Raw genomic sequence first — 18,987 nt, forward strand, 5'->3', positions numbered from 1 at the left:
ACAAACTGATAAAAATTTACATGGGAAATCCAGAAAAACCTTGTTAACAATCAGTGAAATTCTTCAGCACCTCTTCTAAGCATGCCTCAGAAAAGTGTAATGAGCGTGTGGGAAATTACTGCCGTGCACTTGGAATACCTGTGGGAAGCAATCCCCTAGCATCAAACAGCATCCCAGCAGGACTGGGAGCTGCAGCACAGATGTCCCAGCCTGGGTCACACTCCCAAGCCAAAGAGCCCAGGGACGGGGCATGCAGCACAGACTGGGACAGGCAGAGAGAGGCTGGGAGAGGCCTCAGGAGGAAGGGAAACAGTGAGCTGGGAGGAGGAAGGCCTGAAATAACCCACAGAGCCCATCACAGAGGCCAGCTGCCACAGACAGTCTTGGAGCAAAGTCCCAGCTGGAAGCAGCTTGCAAATAGGAGCAGGCTGTCCACGCACTGGATTCAGTACCTGCCACAATTAAACCACGGGGCTTTTGGTATTTGTTGAGGCTGAGTCACAGACAAGCACCTGTCTCCAGAACCTCACTCTCCTTATGTTAAAAAAGAACTTCTGTTGGATGAAAACGTGACTGTTTATGTCTTAGAATTCAACCTGGCTTTTTGTGGGGGTTTTTTTGTTGTTTGTTTGGGTTGTTTTTTTTTTTTTTTTTTTGGGTTTTTTTTTTTTTTTTTTTTAATTTAAGGAGACTCAATCAATAACATGTGGATCAGGAAATACTTTTTTTTTTTTAACTGAGAGTTCAAATATTATTAGAAAATTCAAATTTCCCTGCATTAGATATTTTAAAACACTCTAGTTACTCATACTGACTAAAAGTGGGTATGCATAGGACATTAAAAGTAATTGAAAGTATTATTCAAGAGAGAGAATAAGATATTTTAATCAAGTCCTTCAAGTCAAGAAAATACTGTTCCTGTATTTTGAAGTTATGAATAACTTTACTAATTCTATGAGGACTGCTGGAAAGGTTGGAATTAGACATACTTCTAAGTACTTCATGTATTACATGTAACTACATGTTAGTGAATATAATAAATACTTGAATACTTTTGTGATTACTAGGAAGATGCAACAAAAAAATACAAAGCTTAAGGACAGCCTAGAGCTCTTCTCTCTGTATTTTATTGTTTTACTAATGCACTGCACAAGGCTACATCAAACTGAAATACACCTACACACCAAGAGTTTTCGTGCTTATGATTAGGATCATAAAAAAGCTTGTTAAACAGGCGTGCACTTCCTTTCAAGTAAGAATTCTATTTTGCAGGCTCCAAGGACAGTGGTTTGTGAAATATACACAGAGAAAATGCCTCCTCTTCCAAGCTCACTGACCAAATAAAAGGGGCTAGAAATACTGATATCTCAGGAGAACAGTGCCTGTGCAAGTGTGAATGATAGAGGAGAGGTTATATAAAGCCCATTGACAGCACAATCAGAACTATACAAGACCACCTTAAATAATTTAATGGTGGAAATATTCTTGCCTATATTGTCTGACTTGAATCACTGAGACATTAAGTAGGATGTTTAGATAAACAACAAAGGAGAGACTTCACAATTTTTCCTGCATTAATTATACCTTTTACAATTGATTTTGGACCCTAGGTAAGTGCAGTGGGATGTACTAATCCATGCTGCATAATAAAATACATTTAGCCTGCACTTATGAAAATATGTGGATAATTCTGGTTTCTTGATTCTCTTTTGAAGATTCTGTGTGTACTGCATACGATCTTGATACATACCAGAAATCCTCCAGTTTTTGAGTTCTGTATCAGAGTCAAGCCAAGGTTCATGTCCTTTTTAATTTCAGTCACATTTGGAATATTTATTAAAGCTGAAATAAAATTAAATTAAGTAATGACAGAATAATAGAAAAGGTGTAGAATCAACTTACTAAGTTAGAAGTAATTTCAAAAACTTGATTTTTCATAATCTAAGGTGCCTTTTCCAAATTTCTACATGCAATTCTGAGATAAACTGCATGTAGAAATTTGCAATTTGTAAAAGAATAAAAGAAACAAAAGCCAATCTTTGGGGAAAAAAAATTGCTAACCATCAAATATAGACATCAATTAAGTATGGCCATTTAGAGTATCTGCCCTGAAGACAGCTGAAGGCAAAAGAGAGGAAGAAAAAATCTACATATTGCATGTTTTTGGCTGGCTGAATAGATGCAGCTGAGTAGCTACAGTTACATTCCCGAGGACACCAGACTCCTCTGATCCAGTATCAGGCTTTAGACAAAAAACTGGAAGGGCCAGTGGAGGGCAGAAATTATCTGCACCACAAATAAACACAAAGGAGCAATCTCAACACACCCAGCTGCCTCATATTTTCACTGTATCCCAGCCTGAACTCCATTTTATAGCTAGTTTGCAAGCACAAACACACACCCCTACCTGGCTTAGGGAGGACAGGGGCAAGCACCTGCCAGCATGGAGCCGTGTGCCCACTAGCCACTGGCTCTGGGACCCACAGTGTTCCTGCCCCTTGGCTGGAGGGTAAGGACCCCAGGTGCTCCAGGGGGTGACACTGAGACCCCAGTGTCTCCAGCAGCTGGCACCACCTGGCCTGGGTCCAGTGGCAGGCACCAATTTTTGCTCATACAGACACATGTCTCATCAGCACTGAGGCCTTGCAGCACACACACACCTTCACAGAATCTGAGATTATGCAGATTGCTAGTTAAGAAAAGTTTTAATAAGGTAGACTGGCCTCATAAGGGGAAAACTTAACAAGTGTAGCAAGACACCATTAGTTAGAACATACCTTGTAAATTCAATTTTTTGCATGTCATTTTGGAGACACCAACAGGACATGCATATATATCTCCAGTTCTGTTCGCAGGATAGCCACTCCAGGGTGAACCAACCAACAACCTAAAGGAAAAAGAACTTGATTATGTCCTAAATGATACTGAAAAAGTTCAGCAGCATTGCATAGCACACTATAGGTAACAGGTAGAGAGGCTCTCATGAGCACCCAAGGCATTCAGGTGTGGGAGTCCTCTCCAGAACTGTTCAGAAGCTTTACTTGCATGTCAATACACTGCACTGGATTCACCAGGGGCAGCTTTGGTGGAGAAGAAGAATGGGAGAGCCTTTGGGGATTCATCTGCCTCCAACACGCGTAGCATTTTTAATGTGACATTATGTCATAGGTCAGAAGAAATACAGTGAAGGTTCTAATATATATAGACACCTAAAAATGCAGAAATATATGTGTTGGGGATCGAGGTACATATTACTTATTGTTCTATCAGTTAATGGTTAACTGATTCCTTTTGGGTTATTCTTTTAACTGATAAGAAGCATTTTCTACAGGATCTGCTTAGCAACAATAAAACACTTATGTCTGATCTTGAGCACTACCACACCTTGATAACACTGAGTCAGAAAGAAAGTACTGCAGGTGGTAACAATCTGCTGCATAAAGTCTGTAATCCTGTACAAGAAAGTTAATACTTATGATAATTCTGCCTGCAACACAAAGTGATTCACGTTCTCTGACTCATTTGTTCATATGCCTTAAGATTTCCCCCCAACATCTGCCCCTCAAGACTCTTAATTTTTATCTGCAAGCCTTCACAAAACTATTTAGTTCACCTTCTTGGAATACTGCTTAAGAACACCTCTCTTTTATCAAAAGTCTCTAAATTATGAACTCAAGAGTTATTAAAAATAAAGCAGATTATTGAAAAGCAGGGACTATGGGTATTTGCTCCAGCAGCAACATGATTTTATTTTCAAACAGAACAATCCATGGTAGTAAGTAATGCATTTTGGAGACTGTAGGAAGACAAGCAATGGAGCCCCAATACAGAATATTGAATTCAATTAGAAATCATCTTTTTTTAGTCCATCAGTAGGTTGTTCAGAGCAAAATTGCTATTCTCTAAAATTTTATAGGTATCTAACATATACCTTTACACCTGGTGCTATTTAAAAAAAAGTTAAATTTTTATATTTTAAATTTTTATATTTTAAAAATTTCTATATATATTGTTAACTTCCTAGGGATCATCTGATTTTACTGCTGTGATGTTAGTTAGAATAAAATGGTTATGACAAAAAAGAGTTTTAGATACACATGAAAGAGTTTTTCTCTAGTTTGCTCAGATAAAATCCTGCTAAACTGCAGTTTCTTTTTAAGTTTATTTCACTTTCATCAAACACAAATAACATTATTTTATCAGTTCAGCTGAGGGTTTGGTTTCAGATTCTCTTTCTTGTGTGTCTGGATATTTTAACAATGCCTAACTCTTTCTCAATTACCTTGTTGGAAAAGGGTGATCATGCAGGCAGCAAGAACAGGACTTTGTGTACTTCTAGCATCTCTAAATATGCAACTTAGCTTCATACAAACACCTCTCTAAAACGAAAATATTGCAATAGCTGTGAGGAGGCCTCTGATTTTCTTGGTTTTTTAATGAGTGTTTCTGAGCCTTTTCAGCACAGTGGAAACCAGAACTGCCACAGCTCAGGACCAAACAAATAGAGCTCATAAGCAGCTACTGCACTGGTCATGTGCCAACAGATAACATAATCTGCAAATACTTGCAGTGACACAGAGGGCTGGAGCTGGTCAATAGTGGGAGGAAGAAGGAGGAGGAAGACATGGTGTTAGCTTGCTAGGTACTACTGAGTTGGGTACAGCAATATAAAATGCTAACTGGGCTGATGGGAGAGAAGTGTTAGGACTTTTTGTGGAAAGAGGAAACATCTTTAAAATGGATGGCAACACTGTGTGTGCAATATCTGAAACGGGAACAGCTTTCCAGTATTAACTGTCAGGCTGAACATTGCACTGTGTACATTTATAAACACTTGCACTTTTTTTTTCCTAAGTTTCCCAGAAGATAAACATATTTCAGAGTCCTTGCAGGATGACAGCTACTGTTCAGAGAATGGCCTTGTATCTTGGAAATACCCACTGAAACTACTCCCATCTAGTATGAAACTCACTGTGAATCTCTGTGTTGTGCTGGCACAGCTCTGCAGCCACAGGTTTTCCTGAGAGCACAGAGCACACAGTTTCACTCACAAGAGAAGTGAGTGAGAGGGAGAAGAGGAACAGAAGCTTGAGCACTAGCTGACTCCAAATCCAAGCCTAAATCCAAGCTCACTCCAAGTTCCACCCCTGCTACTGGCATCGAGACAAACATCATCCCTGCTCTGGTGTTTACTAAAAGCTGTTCTCTGCTTTTCAAAGGCATGCATACTTTTGCTCATTCCATGGGCATTATTTGCCTCCCATTTTCTCTGCCCTCAACATTAACTGCAATCCAGACATGCACTTATACCAAGGAACTATCGCTTCTAAAACTTGATATTCACAAGATAATTTTGCTATTGGTACCCCTGAAACCAACCTTGGCGTTGCTGCATGGTACAAACAGGAAAATGTAAGACAAAACAAGAAGAACTTTTCTCATTTTAAATCCAGATTTAAATCTATGCCAAATAAAGAAATTTAATTTTGTCTTTTATTTGCCTTGCACTCCTCACAGTTTAGTGGGACTTATTTTATTACTTAATTTTTCTGTATTCCTTGTAGATTTGCATAGTCTGTGAATCTCAATGTCATACCTATATTGCAGGCCAAAAAATGCCACTCCATATACAGAATTCACACTTAGAACTGACTGTTACTAACTGATGGTGATTTTCAGAAGTGAACAGAGCTATTAAACCCATTGCATTATTTGACTTAACTAGTCTAACCTGTTGTCAATGCATGCCTGAGAAGAAATTATTAACTGACTTATGCCAAGCTTAGCCCCCTACTTTTGCCAGCCCTAAAGGCTCTAGGAAATAACAAAATTTCTATTTCTTTTGTATTCTTTGCCTTACTTAATATTTAATACCAGCCCTAATCTACGTAAGAAATCAGAAGTCCTACTTGCCTTTCAAAATTAACATAAACCATTGCAGTAGGGAGTTACACAACACTGCTCTGGGAAAATGCATGTGTATCTTTCTGAAACATCAGAAGTGAAGACAGCAAGGGAGTATCTGGCTAGCATCCTGCTAAGTACATTTTTTTACTGTAATTAGACAGGATACATGAGACAAAGCGAAACAGAATATATCAAGAAAGAATGCAAGAAAGCAGTACTAAAATACTTGAAAATGCTTGTTTCCAAATAAACTGTATCACGTATAATGTATTAATTAAGGCTCTTTTTCAGCCATGAGTCAAATATTTATTTTTACAAAACCTCTTTATATGTCCTTGCAGACCATCTTTACAAAATACTATAGTGAGTATAATGTAATATTGCTACTGATGTTATTATTCATCTCCCTAATCATTCTCCAACATTGTATACAAAGCAATGGCACTAGGAAGTGATATGAAGTTCAGCAGCAAGGCCTTACCACACAAGCTGCAGGAGTGGCAGATCAAAGTGCAACAGGAATTATTTCTGGGAAATTACACCATGACAAAGTTAGTAATCAGCAAACTGTGATGTAGCAGAAAGCAAAATCCGAATTCATAGTAAAGGGCTGAATTCCCAGCTGTTGTCAGAGCATGTTTTGTATTTTCTGGTTTTTTTATTTTTTTTTCTCTCTTCTCATATATTTGCTTTTTATTGTGTTGCATTGTGTTTTGTTTTCTAAACATGAAGATGGTTAATAGGAAAATAAGAATAGAAAGAACCTCTTAGATCATCTGGCCTTTTTCCTACAATTACAGGAAATGGTGAGTAGATATGGAGACCAGAAAACTCTTCATGCTCATAGACGCTTCTCTGTGCACACTAAAGCACTTTCACCATCTAAAACTTTTGATCCTTTCAACAAGAATCAGAAGTTCAAAAACTACAGTGAGCTATGGCAAGAGAATTTGAGTGACAAACTCAGAAGTCCTAGAAAAAAGAAGGCAGAGCTTTTCCAAGCAGGAAAAGGGCAAACTGTGGTGCATGCAGTCAGGGAAAACAAAACTGGGTAAAGAACTCAGCATTAGCAGTGGTTCTGGCACTGAAAAGACAGAGCTGCAACAATGGCAGCTTCTGTTAGGAGGAAAAAAAAAATCAAAAAATTACCATCCTCAAAAGAAATGGCCTTCCTCATTAAAATCAGAAAGCTTTGAAAATGTACTGATTTCAATAGAAGTTCATACAGAAATGTGTCTTTCTGGCAAAGTATCTTATTGGTTTGAAAAGGCCGCACAGATCATCAGGAGAAAGGCCACTATATTTGGTGACCAGTGAGAATTAGGCCATGATTTTTAAAACTATATTTGGTAGTGCAATAATTATGACATACATCAGTAAGTGCACTGTATACTCTGTCATTACTGACATGTGAGATGAAACAAAATATTTTAATACAAAAATACCACAATATAAAGTCAAAACCAAAATAATTTTTAAAATTGCAAATTCTAAGCACACAGACACAGCTGAGCATGTGTCTGAAGACACATGTGTGTAAGAAAAAGCATTTCACAGCTATCTACAACTGCTTCAATCTTCCTCACCTGAGACAGCTATAAAACCAACTCTCAACATGGAGTAAATATGTTTATCTCTGAAGACTGTACTGTAAGCTGCTGTTAAGGGAATGCACATTCAAGATGAACTTTATAGGGTACAATCTGGCTTTCTAAAAGATTATAAAATAACAGAAATTTTAGTTTAAATTTAAGATTCAGATGCAGATGATCTCTTGACAGGGAGAACCACAGTGTAAACTAAATTATGTTTCTGCGGTGGCTAATTACTTGTGTGGCCAACTGCTTTTCTAATTGATGAATTTCATTGGTATTCACAATTTTCCTCGAATTCATTAAAGAGTTCCTGTTTTAAAATTCCCATCAGAAACTGTGAAAAGCCTGAGCTGTGCTTGACTTGCAAGTTTGTGCTTATTTATGAGCATCACACACCATCAAGGCTCATCAATGCACAGTGGATTAGTGCCCAATTATCCTGGATCGTCTGCTCTAACACAAACAGTCTTCCTTGGTAGTTTGTGCCACAGTGTCCCAACATGTGCCAGACTCCAATAGTCCTGCATTGCCTTTGGGACCGTCTTCCCTTTTCTCTCTGAACTCATCTCCAAGAAAAAGTGAAAGCCAGTAACAATTTGCAAAGATTCTCTCTTTATCATTTCTTTAGTTCTTACTGCCTCAGGAGATGCACCTCCCAGAAATACTGCTGAATAACATAACTGGCATGTGCTATATTTCTGTAGCTCTCCTTTCTACTCTTTGAATACAGGAGGTTTTTTAAAGCTGTATTTCATATAGCACCCTGTGAACTTATTAAGCAAAATCTAGGAAGTGACAGAATTTCTGGTGGAGCTCAGATTCTGGATAATCTCTTCTGGGGAGAGATGGCACCCCAGTAAGCACATGGTGTGGTGAGCAGCCCCATTCTCTGTGCCTAGACAGAGTTTTCTGATACATCACATTCTTGCTGCACAGTGACGATCTCTCCACAAAAGCATATGATGATAAATGCTCCCCTCAGACAGAAAAATCACCCTGATCTTATCTCAGACTGTTTATCTTGTTCCCAGTTCAGCCATGTCAACAAGAACTCTGCGCATGGATCGCAGCCTCCGCATGGCTCATAGGAGAAAACAACTCTACTGAACAACTTGAAAGAGACTGAATGTTCTGTTTGGGTTGGGGTTTATTTTTTGTCTGCTTGGTTGGGTTTTTTGTTTTGGGTTTTAATTTTTTTGTTTGTTTGTTTTTTAATAATGCATACAAGATAAAGCTCTATTGTCCCCAGAAAAATAAAATAGCCTAGAAATTAAGAGAACAAGACAGTCGAACATGACTCACTCACTCTTTTTTTTAAGCTTGCCTAATGATTTTTTGAGTGGAAGACTGAAAAGGGCTTTTCTTCACTGAAGAGTGTCTAACAAGTCCTCGTTACTTGAACACAAACTGATAAAATTTCCCCGATTTTTGGAGATACATCAGACACCATGCCGGGAAAGAACTAATGGTGAAATGCCTACATACAGAAAAATTTACCAGATTCAATATATTCGTATACTTAGGAGAAGATCTGTTGAACTCCATGGTCATAAGAGTGTTTTCCAACCTAACTGATTCCATGATTCTGTAAGGTAGGAAAAGTTAAAGCAAAGTTACTTTTTTTTTTCCTTCTATCCAGCACGCATTATCCGAGAAAGTGGTAGTGGAGGAGTTTTTATATTAGAAGCAAAACTAAAAGAGGGAAATATAAAACATAAATAGCTTGAATGGATCAGGCAGCTATTGCTTCTTCTGCAGGCTTTCAGAAAAACTCTCTAGAAGTATAAAACACAACAATTTCTCCATGTATGAAACCATGTATGTTCAGTTCAGTACAGGCACACGTTCTCCTGTAAATGGCTTTACACAGAACTTGGGTGGGGAGGGGGGTTTGGTTGCCCTTTTTTTTTTTTTAAGAGATCTCTGATCTATGGGTGACTAAACACATAATTAAAGCAGGCAGAAATGCAGTGAGAAGCCACCACAGCATCAGATGAAGAGTGGGGGTAGGTTGGAAAATGCCAAGGTATTAATTCAGAGGCTACAGCTCCGCTCTGCTCTGGCTGTGTCTCCTGGTCCCTGGAAGCCAACACCTCTGGGAAGTCGGGGTTGTATGTGTGTGCGTGCAGCCGATGGCAGCGGCGCGGTCACAAACCTCTCAGCTGCCTCCGTCACTCTGTGCCACTTTTCCAAATTTTAATGGCAAAATACACTTTCTTGTGTGACATCTTTCTTTCTCTTTACTGAAAAAAAGTGCAGTTCCTGAGGGTGTTGTCACAAAAGCAGAACTTCCAGTTTGTGGCTATTTGGGTTCTGACACAGTTCCTGTCCATGGAGGATGACCGGTCCAAAGTGTATCAGCATACCATAATATGTACAATCTGGTGGGCCTTTCTGCTCCAGACTTAAACCCATGTATACACAAACAGCCACTGAAGAGTTCAGTAGTTCTCAACAGCTTTCTAAGACTTACAGTCCTTACACATAAAGACACCTGAAGATTTGTGCCTGCTGAGGCTGCAGAAGAGGAAACACTGCGTTTTCTACTAAATGCACTTACTCCCAATAATGCGTTAAAGTTCTTCTTGAAACCAACATTACTAGAAAAAATATTTTACTAATTGCTCATCAAGTCCAATGTTGTGGCAACAGAGGACTTCAGGTCAAATTTTGTAGCTGAAGAGATGTTGCAAACAATACTTTGCTATGATTGTGTTATAAACATCTAAATACACCATCCCTTGTGAGGCAAACAGTTAATACTGTATCAGACACAAAATTATATTCATTTAGTTTAATTTTAATACTAATAATTAGAACTCACTAGGCCTAATAATTTGTTTTGATCTTAAAAATGTTAAAATGGGGAAATACCCACATAGTAAAATAAAGAGTATAAAAGAGCAGATAGAGCAACAGAGATGCTCTGGGTACACAAATGAATGAAATGCAAGTTAAAATTGTAGAGAAACTGTAAGCCTAAGGAAATTAGAGTATTGGAGATGAAGAAAAAAATTACCATAAGAATGACCTCAGGTTAAGGAAAGACATGGTGTTAAGTAAAAAAGCATGAACCATCACATGCACGTACTTTTAGAATATCTCAACTTTTGATTTAGTAACATTAATTATTTCTTTGTAAAAAGATAGCTGAAATATAAAGACAAATTAGCCAGAATCCCTTCAAATGAGATGTGGAATTATAAAAGAAATATTAAGAGTTGCAACATTTTTTTACTTAACCTTTTAGTTGGACCTAAACCAACCCATTCAAAATGCTTACCATTTGCCTTGTTCATTTATAAACTGTTGAACTGCATATCCAAACTGCTCTCTTGGTGGACCAGAAAATATTTTTGCTTCCAGGAGCCCAACATTGTAGCCTTCACAGCAGTTATGAAGAATGCCTGCTAACAGAAAGATTATGATTATAACCGAAGCAATTAAAGAAGAATTTTGATCCCGGTGAAAAAGGCTCTTCATCTGCGACAGCTCCCCCAACAGAAGAAAATAAACACAGCCTTTGACACATGCTTGAAAAAACGGTGATTTTGCCACAGTACCCTGGCCATGCCAAATGCCTCTTCTAGCACTCTTTATGTGTGTTGTATTACTGTGGGCAGAGATCAGTGATTCATTCACTGTTTGTCTTAACAAAAGTTGCAGCATTACTAATGGGAATGTTTTAGCTGAATAGAAGCAAAAAAAAAAAAAAAAAAAGAGTGATTCACAGGTCTGTTATCCTCCTTTACCTTCAGGCATAAGTTAGGCTTATGGCACAGCAAACACATCAACAGCCTGCTGAGGTACACTAGAATTACAGGGCTGAAAGAACCTTACTCAACCACCAAATAAACCATGTCCCAAATCCACCAATAAACCATGTCCCTAAGGGCTACAACTACACGTGTTTTGGAAAGTTCTAGGGATGGTGATTCCACCACTTCCGTGGGAAGAATGGTTCAATACTTGACAACCTTTTCCAGGACAAAATTTTTCCTAATGTTCAGTTTAAAACTTCCTGGTGCAACTTGATCTCATTTCTGCTTGCACTATTGGTTGTTACCTGGGAAAAGACGCTGACCCCCACCTGGCCACAGCCTCCTTTCAGGCAGCTGTAGAGAGTGATAAGGTCCCCCCGAGCCTCCTTTTCTCCAGGATAAACACCCCCAGCTCCCTCAGCTGCTCCTCACAGCACTTGTGCCCCACACCCTGCCCCAGCTCCATTGCCCTTCTCTGGGCTCTCTCCAGCCCCTCAGGGCCTTTCCTGCAGTGAGGGCCCAGCCCTGGACACAGCACTGGAGGTGTGGCCTCAGCAGGGCCCAGCACAGGGGGACAATCCCTGCCCTGGCCCTGCTGGCCACAGCATTGCTGATCCAGGCCAGGATGCCATTGGCCTTCTTGGCCCCCTGGGCACAGCCTGCCTCATGTCCAGCTGCTGTCACCAGCACCCCCAGCTCCTTTCCAGCCACTCTGCCCCAGCCTGTGGAGCTGCCTGGGGCTGTTGTGACCCAAGAACAGGGCCTGACACTGGGCTTGTTAAACCTAACACCATTGGCCTCAGCCATGATCCAGCCTGCCCAGATCCCTCTGCAGAGCCTTCCTGCCCTCCAGCAGATGAACACTCTCACCATCCAACTTGGTGTCACCCAAAATCTGACTGAGTGTGCACTGGATCCCCTCATCCAGGCAATGGAGATACCAAAGCAAAACTGAACCTTGGTACAGCACTTGTGACCATCTACCAGCTGGATGCAACTCCATTCACCTCAATTTTCTTGCTCAAACAAAATGGCCTCACTGTACCTGCTAACACTGTTTATAATTGAGTTTGTATCACGGGAATAAAAATGAGATTATCTGCTGCATCAGAAAACCTAAATTTTTGAGTCATTTCATTATCATGCCAGAAGCCTTTGTTTTCAGTCCAAACAGTCTGAACAGTTGTCCAAACAGGAAAGCTTAGAGCTACAAACATGCAAGGTAGAACAGCATTAATAAATCGTGACATTTAACATTGCAATTCTACTTAGCTATGGTTTTGTTCTTAATTGCTTTTTCTTGGGCACTTACATGCCTGGGAATAATGGCATGCCATTCCATGCCATTTTGGAAGGAACCAGCTATGTGGACTAGGGATGAAGTCGATTTTGTAGGACAGGGGGGCCCACTCTTCATCCATAAAGGGCCTGTTTGTTTTTCTGATCAAGAACTGTAGGAGGATACCTAGGAGAATATGCACTGGGAGAGCTGCAGGAAAAAGACCAGACTCCCCTGAGGGACTCTGCTGTGAGTAGGTAACTGCTTCCCCAGAGTGGAGGTGGAAGGACTGAGACAGCAGTGGGATTCCAGAAACAAGCTACAGCCCAGCTGAGAAACACCTTAGAGCTCCTGAAAAGCCTCCAAAAATGGCAATGATGGAAGAAATCATGACCTCAGCTACTCCCTGAGGTTTCCAGATGAGGCAGGTTCACAGAGCTGCTCCTGGGTTAAACAATGTCCCTCATGTTTCCCCTCCCTTCCTGTGTGCCCAGACAGAATGAGTTTTATCTGCTTTACACACAAATATGCCTCACCACAGTCATTTAGTATGAGTCACTGTGTAGTAAAGAAGAAGCTTTTTCAATAATCCCTTACAACAAGGATACTTTTAAGGAGAGATGGCATCTTAAAAATATAACCTCAAATTCTAACCATTTCTCTAGTTTTGATGGGCAGAGAGCTTACTGTTGGTATCACTTTCTCCTAGGTCCCAGGAGCAGCTTTGGAAGAGAGGTTAACAGGGTTTATATCAGCATGAAACAGCCCATCACAGTAGCTGAATTATAATAGTAATAATGATAATAAAATCATAGTGAAAATATTAAAATCACACAGGTTTGCAGAAAAAGTTCATGACCTGTAGAAAGTCTCAATGTATTTTGTATCCTTGCCCACAGAATTCAAAACAGGAATATCACTAGCAGAAGACTAAATACAACAGTAAAAGAGTTACTACTTTTTTTACCACAAATTCAAACAGGAAGTCATACATTAGTTATCTCAAACAACCACATCTACAGTCAGCCTCTGGAAAGCCAGAAGTCACCCACTGCTAGAAGTATAGTTTCTTGAGAAACATCCTTAGAGAGAAATGTATTTCTTGAGTCAAGCTGTTTAAGACTGGAGAAGAGAATGTGTACAGACTCATTGCCCTGTATTTTGCAAGCCTTTTGACACTAAACACAACCTCATATAATCACAGTTTATGTCTGGGTTTTGAGGACAAGGAACAGTGTATTGAGATAGTAATCGACAATTGCCAGTAATTCCTTTGTGATCTAATATACTTATATTTTATATAAACATTTTTGCATGTCATATCCTGAGGGTTTTTTTTTTTTTTGTGTCTGTTGCTAAATTGTATTATTCTCAGTCAGAAATCAAGGATGATTTAGCAGTTTCCCTTTCTCAAGAGGCCAAAGGAGACTATAACACAGCAACATCCTACATGAAAATACTGAAGAAGAACTCCCCACATTATATGTTGCACATGAAAATAAACGCTGGCTTTCAAAGAGATGAAAGCAATATAGAATGATGAACAGTTACAGTCTGACCCAAAATCCAGTGACATTTAGAGAAAAACTCTTGACTCTCTGGACTGTTACTTATTAGCAAATCATAGTGCAAGCCAAATGATTACATTGCTGAGTGCATTGGACAACTTTGATGCAAATACATGGAAGATGTTTCTAATTTATGTCCAAGGTGAGTGTTTTGTTAAATGCTACAGGCAGGGCAAAAGTTTCCTCCAGAACTGGGTGAAAATACAGGGAGCAGGTATGACAGGCAACAGCCTGAAGGAAAGTCCCCATGGTTCAAATTCCCCTGGGGTGCTGTGACAAGACAGGTGGGGTCAGCAAAATGTGTGGTAGGTTATGTGTTGCCTGTCCATCTCCTCCCTTGTCCTCAGAAACTCCCACCAGTGTGTAACATCCATCCCTGAACCTTCCAGGGCCACCCTCTGTGGTCCTATTTTCTCCAAGATGGGGGCTTATTCCAAGGAGCAAGGAATAATGCACCTGTCCATGGACTGGGAAGCTTCAACTCCTTGTAGCTTCCCTGGGCTTCACCACAGCTTACAGAAGCAATGTCCTTTTTCTCTTCCCATGGCCTTCTTCTCACTAAACCATTTCACCCATCCCTCCCATTTACCACTGGGGCTTGATTTTATTCTTTTAAATAATTTGCACTAGTGCAGCATCAGAGCGCTGCTCTTTGGGAGCAAAAATGCACGGCTGGAACAATGGAGAGGTGTCTGCCAGATCAGAGGTCTCTTCAAATCTGACTCTATCATGTTCACTTTCTGGACAGGCAGCCAGTCAAGGACAGTGAAAAGAGAAGAACCAAAAAAAGCAATCATAAAACCCAGCCTCTGAAGATACACTGTTGTCTGCAGTGTTCTTACAGATCAGCCTAGTTTTAGCATATTTCAGTCACATTTTAAATTTCACATTTTTATAATCGTCAGCAGATTTTTTTAGATCTACTGCACACAAATCTTAGTTGGCTGGGCCTAGCAAGTATATACTGGCAATAATATAGTAGGCATTTTTCCTGCCATTTTCCTCCATCTGATATAGTGCTTACACTATAAGGACAGCTTTTATACATTTTGTACATCTATCTTTATATAGTATCCATAAAAAGAAACTCAAGCATTTGCAGCCAAAAAAAAGGGAAAATTCTAAGTTTCCTTTAGACCTATTTTAAGCCTGTACAAAATAAGAGGGTCTCTTATGGATTAAAAGGGTGCCAATCATTTAAGCATCTAGGTTCAAAGTACTGTATATTCCAGGCTGGAACGATTCTGTATCTGTTGCTGCCTTCAGGCAATGAACTTTGATAATTTAGGAATCTTGAAATAAAGAAAACTAATTCACTATCTGGATTTTAATAGCTTTTGGTGACAGACTTCTACTTTGTGACCTAATGATCATGATGAGAGATTGGTCAGGCAAGTAAAAATCCACTTCCTAACATCTGTCTGTAAATGGCACTTTATTTACAGTCAAGTAAACAGACTCTGTGGAACAAAGGAAGCTAGATATGAGGCTAAAGCTTCTAAAGGCCCCTCTGCAGACTTCAAAAGCAGCAGTTCCTCTCCACTGGGAAAGTTGCTTGGGCAGTTCAGTTTAAAGGGAACACCTTCACTAAGTACAGTAGTCCCAACATCTAGCTTGAGAAAGGAAGTGCAAGAAAAGAAATCCTAAAGGGATAAAAGAAACCCTAAGCTTTCTAATAAGCTCGAGTATCTCTCTGCATGGTATTTTTTTCCCCTAGGAATTCCCATATTTAAGCAACTGCATTATTACAGTTTGAGCCATGGGAGCTGCAGTGTAGTTATATAGCTGGTTTTATAATTTAACACCAGGATTTATTTTTTTCTCCTAGCAGGATGAAAAATAATGCATGTTATGACTGGGCACCTTTAAGCCTCAACGTGTGGAAATTCCTTTGTAACTATAAATGACATATCTAATGATAGCTCTAATGCCTTCTTTGCTTCATTCTGTTTGCACTACAAGCTGAAGCAAGTTTTAATGAAGTAAAAGCTCGTATTAGGTACACCCAGTTCATAATTGTTTTGATTTTGTAAGTGAAGTTCACAGCTTAACGTGATCAAGCAAAAAATGTCTGTTTGATGCTGAGATTATAATAGCTGTTTTATTGAAGCCCCTTATTCAGATTAACATCAAGCATAAAAAATCAACAGGATAAAAAAATGAAACCTGATTTTTATATTTGATTATTTCATTTGGTGGAACAACTTTGTAAACCTCTAATAGAATGTATCATAGGTATCATAATAAATGTGTCATTTTGTTTTCACTCTAAATAGTAAGGATTGACTTTTCAATCGCATTTTACTACATTGCAAAGGTGATGTGCCAAATTTAGATGGCAATAAATTACAAAATACCATAAGGAGAGTCTGTTATGCCAAGTCTCACCTCTTATTAAAATATCCAGTCAGAGGCATTCTCTGCTGTTGTTATTTATCTCTCTCCATCAAACAGATCTAGCAAAGACAGCATCAAGAAAAAAAAAAGAGACAACAGACTTTGACCACTGAGTCTGTAAGGATCCACCACACACTAAGTTTTAAATTTATCTAATATTAACCTTGCCAGTAGGAAAGTTTGTCTTTTTAACTTAATGTCATAGTGTTCCGTTCCTTGAACAACTGCTAGCTATAAACCAGAAAAAGTTTGTTATATAACCCAGCTAAGTGACCCTTTGTCTTTGTGAGGGAGCATTTGTGTCAGTCACAGTGCCAGGAGAGCATCCCTGGCAGCTCCCCTCTGCTAGGGAGCCCAGCCACAGCTATAACCACTGCCCCCTCTGCCAGCTCCAGCAGGGCAGCTGACCCCGCGAAACCCAAACTCAAGGTCAGCAGCATGCTGAGGGATTTGGGACTGGAAGGGGTAAGCATGTAGTCACCAAGGAAAAGCAAGGCCATGGCCTGGCATTATGCTAAAACCATGCACTACGGTTTTTCATCTATAAATTATTTTGTGTGGAAAAACGAATCAAGAATACCCCACTGGATTATTGGTTGCTTCCTGAATTAGTTTCTTAGATTGGCAGCCACTAAGATGTGTGCTGCTGACATTGCCTTAATTGCTCAGTCTGGCCTTTTAAAAAATATCTATTCATTACAGAAGAGGGCTTTGCTTTGCCCTGTTATGTTATACTGCTCGAAGAGAGCTGCTACAAATTCCACAAAGAAAATTTTTCTGTTGGTCTCAAAGATTTCTACCTCCAAAGAGCATGCATCAGCAGGGCCCTGAAGCCTGTCAGACCCTGCTGAGGACAGAGAAAAGAAAGGGGTGGGAGGGATGAGAGAACTTGTAGCTGTTGTTTTCCACTGACTTCATCTCACAGTGGATGCACACTCTGGTTCAAGCTTTCTCCATGACTGAAATATTTCTAAGGGCTCTCTTTGGGGTAGATTTTCAGCTATTTTCTATTGTGCAAAGTCACACCGGATCTCCTTAGTTGTCAGGTCACTTTAAAAAGAGCTTTTGTTTCTGTCTGATACCCAGCTGGTTGATTTTTTCATCCCTTTGCAAAGGTTTGCTGAAGTTGGCTCACAGATTCCAGAGTCAGAGAGGGAGTACAGGCACCTACAGACCACCTTCACACTATAATCACCTACTGTCCTTGCAATGTTAGCCAGAAGGTGGAATGAATGCAGGAAGGGGAAGCAATAAAGTTATGAAAGAGGGTAGTCAAGTAGTATTTGCTTTATGTAAAATATATTTAGTCTTACTTCACTGTTTGAACAACATTTTGGTTTCAGAGTAATGTTACTCCCTTGTTATTCAGAACATATATTACCAGAGCAATAATCCAACTGGAATTAGTCAAGTACTCTTACAGAAAGAACTTACCCAGCTTTCATAATATGTTGTGCTTTGAATACTTTATTGATAAGACTGTGGAAACATTAAGGAAACAACAACAAGCATGCAGTTACTTTAGTCTATTGAATTGCAATATGGATGTTCTTCATTGTGGCTTTCAGAAGCCACTAAGCAATTCTCACTGCAATGAGCAAAATCCTCACAAAAAAAAGTAAATTTTTTCTTTTTGTAATGTACTATTCCAGCTATACTGGTTTCACTGTTTGGGACTTTCCTACAAATGAACATAAATATTAAATAACTTTTTTATCTGTCTTTAGAATACTCACAAATGGCTACACAGAATCCAATCCAACATGCCAACATGCAAGAAAAATAAAGGACTACTTATAATTCAATCTGGAAAGGTGTAGCCTTTACCCAGTATGGTCAACATAACTGAAAAAAAAATCTCATCAGTTTTCTCTTTTATATTTACTTTTCTACTTTCTGTAATAATTTTTTCTTCAATATGCACACTCTCAGCAGTAGAGTGTCATATACTCATATACTAAAAGAGCAGTTTTATAATCACATTAATCTGGTTTTATTTAAAACTGAACACACTTCTTATAGAGAACAACCTCCTAAATAGAGACAATGTGAACCTCTACAGGAATCAAAAAGAATAAAGAAAGTGATTGGCAAGACACTGTTTATACTGGCAGTTGAAATATTGTATAATCCTCACTTCAGTTTCTTTGTCACTATGTCATGCGTTTACAGAAGCTTGAAAAAGGCAAGTCTTCATTTTACTACTTCATCTAACTGTTTTACTTTCTGTTGTCTTGAGACCAACTTTTTTGTCACAACAGCCACAATATTTCAGGCTTCTTAATAATTAACCAAAGTCAGAACATTTAGAGTAGAAATAAATTATAGGCAAAAAAGCCTCCCCCAAATCCACCACTCGGAACAAAAGAGAAACAATGCCTCATTTAGTAACAATCCTCCCACCCTTCTTCCTTCCCTTCTTTTCAGCAAGTTTTCTTGGCTTAGTTGGCTGACTGCTTCTTCCTGGAAATAGGTCAGCT

At 39.2% G+C, this 18,987-nt stretch overlaps 1 protein-coding gene across 1 annotated transcript in view; it reads right to left on the minus strand.

Moving 5' to 3' along the window:
* ITGA2 (integrin subunit alpha 2) overlaps positions 1–10,985 on the minus strand; it is a 48,667-nt gene extending 37,682 nt beyond the window's left edge. Inside the window, exons 1-3 of the mRNA XM_058823383.1 lie at positions 10,786–10,985; positions 2,778–2,887; positions 1,751–1,842 (exon numbers count right to left, since the gene is read on the minus strand). Of these exons, the coding sequence (XP_058679366.1) occupies positions 1,751–1,842; positions 2,778–2,887; positions 10,786–10,985 (402 nt within the window). The remainder of the gene's footprint in view (positions 1–1,750; positions 1,843–2,777; positions 2,888–10,785) is intronic.
* Between the last annotated feature and the right edge of the window lie 8,002 nt (positions 10,986–18,987).

Source organism: Ammospiza caudacuta, chromosome Z (genome assembly GCF_027887145.1).
Source record: "Ammospiza caudacuta isolate bAmmCau1 chromosome Z, bAmmCau1.pri, whole genome shotgun sequence".
In the NCBI taxonomy this organism is placed as follows: domain Eukaryota; kingdom Metazoa; phylum Chordata; class Aves; order Passeriformes; family Passerellidae; genus Ammospiza; species Ammospiza caudacuta.